The sequence below is a fragment of the Dipodomys merriami genome, unplaced genomic scaffold, assembly GCF_024711535.1.
Source record: "Dipodomys merriami isolate MVZ:Mamm:240054 unplaced genomic scaffold, mDipMer1.0.p SCAF_138, whole genome shotgun sequence".
NCBI lineage: Eukaryota > Metazoa > Chordata > Mammalia > Rodentia > Heteromyidae > Dipodomys > Dipodomys merriami.
The window spans coordinates 1,058,828-1,066,230 of NW_027202693.1; the positions used below are offsets into that span (position 1 = coordinate 1,058,828).

At 58.9% G+C, this 7,403-nt stretch overlaps 1 protein-coding gene across 1 annotated transcript; it reads left to right on the forward strand.

The window, feature by feature from the left end:
* Nucleotides 1-2,475: 2,475 nt before the first annotated feature.
* Nucleotides 2,476-5,791, forward strand: LOC138825550 (inositol 1,4,5-trisphosphate receptor-interacting protein-like 2). Its single transcript, XM_070020181.1, has 2 exons — nucleotides 2,476-2,519; nucleotides 3,745-5,791. Exons 1-2 carry the CDS (start codon nucleotides 2,476-2,478, stop codon nucleotides 5,699-5,701), a joined length of 2,001 nt encoding a protein of 666 aa, XP_069876282.1. The 3' UTR covers nucleotides 5,702-5,791.
* Nucleotides 5,792-7,403: the final 1,612 nt, after the last annotated feature.

The window sequence follows — 7,403 nt, forward strand, 5'->3', positions numbered from 1 at the left end:
GGCTTTGAAATGTCCTTGCCCTGAAAGATAAGACTCCACTGCAAATTAGGCTTTATGAAAAATTGTCTTCATATATTTTATTATGCTCTCTTTGCCCCAGATGAAAAAAAACATCAAACAGGGGCCCAGGATTTTGGAAACAGCTAACTTGAAGCAATGTGCATGCACAAGCACGTGTATGTGTGTATATGTGTGGTGGGTGGGGAGGGTGGTTGACACTTCAGGCTTGGGAGGCATGGGTTCGAATCCTAATCCTGCTACGTTCCAGCTATATGACCCTGGGCAATGAACATAACCTGCCTGTGCCTCAGTTTCCCTGTCGTTAAAATGGGGATACAGACAGAAACTACCTCTAAGATGGCCTGTGGCCTAGGGTACACTGAAGATGGATGGGGTGCTACCAGATGGGTGTAAGGGCTCCCAGCTGACATGCACTTGGGCAGCTATGGTAAAAGTTGACGGCTTGGGCTGGGAAGGTGACTCCGTGGTAGAGCACTTGCCTTGCATGCATGAGGTCCTGGGTTCGATTCTTCAGCACCACATAAACAGAAAAAAAAAAAACTGAAGTGGTTCTGTGGCTCAAGTGGTAGAGTGCTCCCCTTGAGCTGAAGAGCTGAGGGACAGCGCCCAGGCCCAGAGTTCAGGCCCCACAACTGACCAAAAAGAAAAAGAAAAAGCTGATGGCAGGTGGTACAGTGCTTGCCTAGCATGCATGAGGCTCTGGGTTCAACTCCCTGGTACTTCATAAACAGAAAATAAAAAGAAAAAATTTAAGCTGACGGTTGTTTCTGTCTTCTGTTTCTTCTTCATAATAACTCAGTTTTAGCAGGACACTTGAAATCTTGGATCATCGTATTTCCTCTTCATTGTTACTGTGGCCACAGAGAAGCAGGTATGGTACTGGACACGTTTTCTGATGGCTCTTACGGTGCCTGGAAGGGTTGCCTGGAATCACAGCATCTATTTTGTCAAATCTGTAGATGGCAGAGAAGAAAGATGAAAGGAATGGGGTATTGTGGTTGAACCACTGAGTTAGGCAAGCAAGCAAGCCTTAGATCACTTCATCTCCACTCCCTGTTATATAAGATAATGTTTTGTTTAAATTAGACTAGCCACCTTATTCCAATGCTGACGTGAGAGCATATTGTCAACAAAGGGCCTGGTCCAGAAGCTGTTCTTACATATGGCCGGTTGTCCACTCTGCTCACCCACCACATCTCCCCACACATCCGGTCTGAACAGAGAACATGCCACTCTGCTTCTTCAAGAAAAGAACTGCTAAGCTCTAGGAGACTTTGGGTACCAGCTTAGAGGTCACCCCTGATCCACTTGCCCTATAGGTCCACCCTGGGCCTTGGCTGCTTGGAGAAGGCCTAATGCCAACCTGCTCGGTTTGCCCAGCTGGGCAGACCCAGCCACAGCCAGCCTCCACCCAAGACCTGGAGCTCCCTGCAGAAACTTCCAGCGGAGGAGGGAGGGGGCTGTGCTGGACTTAGGGAGCCCGGACTTTTCCACATTGCCCTGTGGGCTCAGTGTGACTGTTCAGTGCTTGCCCTCGTCTTTTCTTGGCTTTTGAGAATTGAAGATACTCCCTGCAGCTTTGTAGGGGACAGGGTCCAAGCATGAGAGCTGCTAGAGAGCTCTCTTTGGGCCTTGGCTCCATGTCTCTAATCAGGGCCCACCAGCGTTTCCTTGGCCTCTGCTTCCTTGGGACCCAGAAATGCCAACCCCATGGGGCAAGGAAAAGACCATCTTGTGACCTCAGGCCCCCATTGGGAGTTTTAAGGGTCGTGAGAACCGAGGCAGCTGCTGCTGGCTTGAACTGGAAGGAGAGATCTATAAGGTCAGCATGTCCGCACGGCTGCCCAAGTTCTCAGCCTCAGCTTCCTGCTCTGCTTCTCTGTCTCCCCGCCCCCCCCATGGCCTGCTACAGTTTCTGCTGCCCCAGGGCCTTTGTCAATCCTAGAGCCTCTGCTAATTGATGGTGGTGGCTTAATTCTCCATTCGGCAGCCTCAGGGGCCCTCTGTCCCATTCCGACTCCTGGAGAGAAGGTTATGGTATTGCTGCCAGTATTTGTACAGTTCTTTGTCGGGCTCTCTATTTACCTGCTTTTCTGGTCCCAGCACTTGAGCCTGTTTATAAACAGCATCAAGGTGATGTTTATAAACTGTGGGGGTGGTCACCAGAGAGTGGGTGGGCACGCTCATCTCTCCAGCTCAGTGTGGATGTTGAGAGTTGTATAATCACCCTGCACAAAGGAATCAACAGGAAATGTCTTAAAACACAGCAGCAGAACATTCATCTCCCATAGTTTGAGAATTCCTGGGATGGCTGTAGGAAAGGACACTAAGTGAAACTTCCCAAGAGGAGGACTGAGCAAGATAGCAGAGCCAGACCCAATAAAGGAGCTGCTGCTCAGGTCTCACCATAGAACTGCTTGCAGGTCAGGGCTGCACCAGGTGCAGGCTTCAAGAATGACCCATCCTCTGCTCGCCACTGCCAGCTACACAGCAGATTGGTATCTTGGAAGGGAACAGAAGGGGAGGGGAGGGAGGAAGAGAAGAAGAAGAAGGAGAAAACCCTCCAACCTCCCCTCAGGCACCTTGCTTTCTGACGTATTCCTGAGACTGTGAATAAACACACTCGAGCAGTTTAAAGCTACTTGGTTCTTGGTCATTTGTAACAGCAGCTGCAGGCAATGAAAACAGCAGTGTCCTGGTCAGCCATGGACTGCATCTGACTGGGTGGTCCCATAGATTATTATATCCTCTGGGATGCCCCGACTTCATAAGGCCCTCCTAGCATGCTAGCACCAGGAAATGGCCCAGCGATGCATCTCTCAGAACACAACCCTGTCATTAGGCGTCTGAGGGTATTTACTGCGCCAGCCAACACTGCTATGCTTTGGACTATGCTTTGCTTTGTTTATGGAGCTGGGTGCCCAGGGTCGGGGCACACTGATGACCAGGGAAAACCACTGGCCATTGTGGCACTTACATTCGGAAGGATGATTAAGCAAATGCAGAGACAGACACACGGACAGGCATGCCTTGGAACCCTGAGAACACCACCCAGGTCCACTTAAGCACACCCCTTCTGTGCAGTGTCTCCCCGGGTTCGAGGCAAGAGGGTGCAAGTTCTTCAATGTAGGCAACATCTGGTGTTTGTTTGGACTATGATCAGACTGAAGATGTGTGTGTGTGTGTGTGTGTGTGTGTGTGTGTGTGTGTGTGTGTGTGTGTCCTGTCCTTTTTGTCACTCAAAGCTGGCGCTCTACAACTTAAGCCACAGCTCCACTTGGGGCTTTTGGGTGGTTCATTGGAGATAAGAGACTCATGGACTTTCCTGCCTGGGCTGGCTTCAAACCATGATCCTCAGATTGTCAGCCTCCTGAGTAGCTGGGATGAGCCACCAGCACATCCGCCGCTGGTCTTTCCTTTCCTTTCTTCTTTTTCTCAGTCGAGCGCCGTTTCGCAGCATCTCCTCCCCGCCTGGCACCCAGGAGGCGCCGGGCGAGTCCCGAGGCCGGCGGCCCGGAGCACTTCCGCCCCGGGGCTGCCACGCCGCCCGGCTGGGGGTGGGGCCGGGCGGAGGCGGGCCGGGGAGGGGGGGGGCCGGGGCCGGGACGGCCCTGCAAAGCTGGGGGGAGAGCGGCGGAGGCCATCGCGGGGAAGCCAGGCCTGGGCCGGCGCTGCCTTCGAGGAGGGGCCGGGGTGGTCGAGCGGCCCGCGGCGTCCTTGAAGGCCGAGGCCCCGCGCGCGCGCCGGCCGGCTGCAGACTTGGCCATTTCCTCCCGGGGACGAGCGGCGCCCGGGCCCCGAGGAGCACCGGGGCGGATCGGCGATCGCAGCGGCCCGGGGAGCCCGCGGGACCCGGGGTAGGCGGCGAGCCGGGCGGAGCGCGCAGCGCCGCGGCGGCGGGAAGGAAGAGGAGGAAACCGGGAGTCGGGAACCGGGAGCCGAGGCCGGGCTGCGGGACGGCGCCGCCGCCCAGGACGGGGACACGGGGGCCGCGGGGCCGCCCGGGCGTGGCGCGCATGGCCGACCGGGCGCGCCGTCGGGGCCGGCGCCGTCGGGAGCTCGGGTCCCGCGGCCCCGGGCGGCCCCCGCGCGCTACTCGCTCAACCCGCGCGCTTTCTGGCCCCTGGTGAGCGGCCTGTGCGCCGCGCTGCTGTGCCTCGGCCTCGTCCTGCGGGGTGGCGGCGGGGGCGCCCGGGCCGAGCCCCCCGACGGCGCGGACGGCGGCGGCTTCCCGGCGGCGCTCCCCGCCGCCTCGCTGCTGCTGCTGGGCTACGTGCTCCTGCGCTGCCGCCGCGCCGCCCGCCAGCGCCTCCTGCCCGGCCCGGCCCGCCCGGGCGGCCCCTCCGCCCTGCCGACCGCTGGCCCCCGACAGCCGGGCCTGGGCGTCCTGCTGGAGAGTTACTACGAGCACGAGGTGCGCCTGTCGCCGCACGTGCTGGGCCACAGCAAGGCGCACGTGAGTCGGATCGTGGGTGAACTGGTGCGAGCCGGCTGCATCCGCGGCTCCCCGGGGCCCCTCCCCGGGGGAGCGCTGGCCCTGGCCTTCCGCGGTGACTTCATCCAGGTGGGCAGCTCCTACGAGCAGCATAAGATCCGCCGGCCCGACAGCTTCGACGTGCTGGTGCCGCTGCGCCTGCCGCCGCCGGTGGCGCTGGAGCCGCGGAGCCTGGGCGCCGAGCCCGCGCTGGCCGGGGCCTCGGGCGGCTGCTTCGTGGGCGCCCTCAAGGCGCCGCCCTCGCCGTCGGGGGCCCCCGGGGGCCGCTGGCCCCGCGATTGCAAGCCCTTCGCCGACGGCTTCTGCGTGGACGCGCGCGGGCGGCGGCTGCTGTCGGCCTGGCTGGTGCTGCGCTGGTTTCAGGCGCACCTGCAGCGCTGCCTGGCGGCCGTGCGCTACAGCCTGGAGGGGCGCTGCCGGGTCAGCCTGACCCCGGGGGGCCTGGAGCAGCCCCCCACCCTGCACGTCCTGCCCTGCCGCACCGACTACGGCTGCTGCCGCCTCTCCATGGCCGTGCGGCTCATCCCCGCCGTCCACGTGGGCGATGGGGTCTTCCTGGTGGCGCCCGCCCCGCCGCCCTCGGCCCTGGCGGCCCCGGCCGGGCTCCCGCCGGGCCTGCTGTGGGGCGTGAACACGTCCCGCCAGGAGCAGAAGCTGCTGAGCTGGCTTCAGGAACGGGCCGCCCCGGGTGCCTGCTACCTCAAGGGCCTGCAGCTGCTCAAGGCCCTGCGCGACCTGGGCGGCCGCGGGCTGGACCCGCCGGCCGCCGCGCAGTGGGGTCGCATCCTGTCCTCCTACGTGCTCAAGACGGCGCTGCTGAGCCGGGCGTGGACCGGGGACGGGGTCCCCGCGCCCGGCTGGGACGAGGCCCACCTGAGCGAGCGGCTGGAGGAGTTGGTGCGGTTCCTGCGGGACTGCCTGCTGCAGCGGCACACGCTCTTCCACTGCGTGCTGGGCCCCGGCGGCGCGGCCGCCGACCTGGGCCCCCTGCCCAAGGCCCTGCGCGAGGCCCCTCCGGTGGACCTCCTGGCGCCCTTCGACGGCCGGGCCCGGGAGCTGGCAGCTGCCAGGCTGCTGTCGACGTGGCAGAGGTTACCCCAGCTTCTCCGGGCCTACGGGGGGCCCCGTTACCTCGCCAGTGCCCCCCCAACCCAGCCAGAGTGCGTGCGCCCAGGGCTTCCCTGAAGATGGACCCCCGATCGACCACACACAGAGGCTCCTCCCGGGTCGGGGTTACAGCCGAATGCACACACACACACACACACACACACACACACACACACACACACACAGAAGACACTGGGAAAATTGGAGGCCCCCACCCCAAGATCACACAACGTGACACTCCCGTGGGACTCACTACGGTTTCCTGGGCAAGAAAACCGTGGAAGACGCAGGAGGCCGTCGCTACTCCGGTCCAGATGGTGATCTGCCCCGAATCCGGTACAAAGATGCACCCGGCGGAGATGACCAGCGAGGACCACGGAGGACCCCAGAGGACCAGCCGAGGCACGGAGACCAGCCGCCAGCCCGCAGCTCCCTGCTCCCCAGGCTTCAAGACACAGACCTCCCGGTCCCCTGCTCTGTCCCGGGATTTTTTGGAAACGGATGGTGTTATTTCTGACATACCTATTTGGGAGGGACGGAATTCCAAATCGCTTTTTTTTTGTTTAGATCTTCTAAAGAAAAAGGGAATCGAATCTTTATGCACAGTGAAGGCTGAATTCTCTCCCAGCAGAGAACGGGATGTGCCAATCAGGGTCTCTTGTTAAAATAGTGCCATTGGTTGGGGTGAGACCACACTTGTTGAGAGACAAAAAGAGTTGGCTTCAAGAAGAGATCTGGAACAAATAGCACTTTATGTTGGCTGGTGATGGTACTTGGTGGTGGTTGTGTTGGTTGCATTCAGTAGGAAGATGTGTACAACTCTGCCAGGCAGGTATCAGTCAGGTGTGGGGCTAAAGGGCAGCAGTTAAGACGGCACTGTGAGAGAGAAAACATAGCAGGTCTTGAAAAAGAAGGTATGTAGGCCTTTGTCTATCAAGATGTCTAGCCAGGGCAGCACGGCGGCTAGACCATGGTCCTTTGGGGTTTCAGCACTTATTCTCAGCAATGTCTTTCCCAAGGAATTCTTTCCCAAAGATTTTTACAAAGGCGAGGAAGTGCCTGACCCAGGGTCCCACAAGTGTGAGAGCCCAGTGACATGGGTGATGATGGGTAAATTGTTGGGAAGGTTCTAGATGGCCCAGGAGGCCAGCTTCAAAGGGCTCTTGATTCAGCTTGTGTCTTGCCAAATAGTTTTTTTTTGGGGGGGGAGGGTGACTCGGTCTCTTGAAGGGGTGGTGTGTGTCTGTGTTTGGCCACCAGTCTGTTCCCATGGATGGGGAAAGAGGAGCTGACAGATCAGGGGAAGGAGGTTAGCAAAGAGGGAGGGTCATTTCCGAGGGAAATGGTTCCATGAATAACAGGGCCACTGTTAAATTTCTGAGCTATTTTGAGGGATCTGTGTCACCCCCCCCTTTGTGTGTGTGTGTGCTGGCACTGGGGCTTGAACTCAGGGCTTGGGTGCTGTCCCTCTGTGTTTTGCTCAAGATTAGCTCTCTACTGCTTGAGCCACAGTTCCACTTTTGGCTTTGTTACTTGGAGATCTGAATCATGGACTTCCCTGCTCAGGCTGGTCTTGAACTTCATTCTTCAGATCTCAGCCTTCTGTGTAGCTAGGATTACAAGTGTGAGTCACTGGCACCTGGCTAAGAACTCCTTTAAGGGACTCATTCGGCTGCTTTGGGACATTATAAAAAAGTAATTTACAGGGAATCTTTTTTTTCTTCTTCTTTTTATCAGTGCTGCATACACTTTGGATACGCTTTGCAATAGTGGGCCAAGA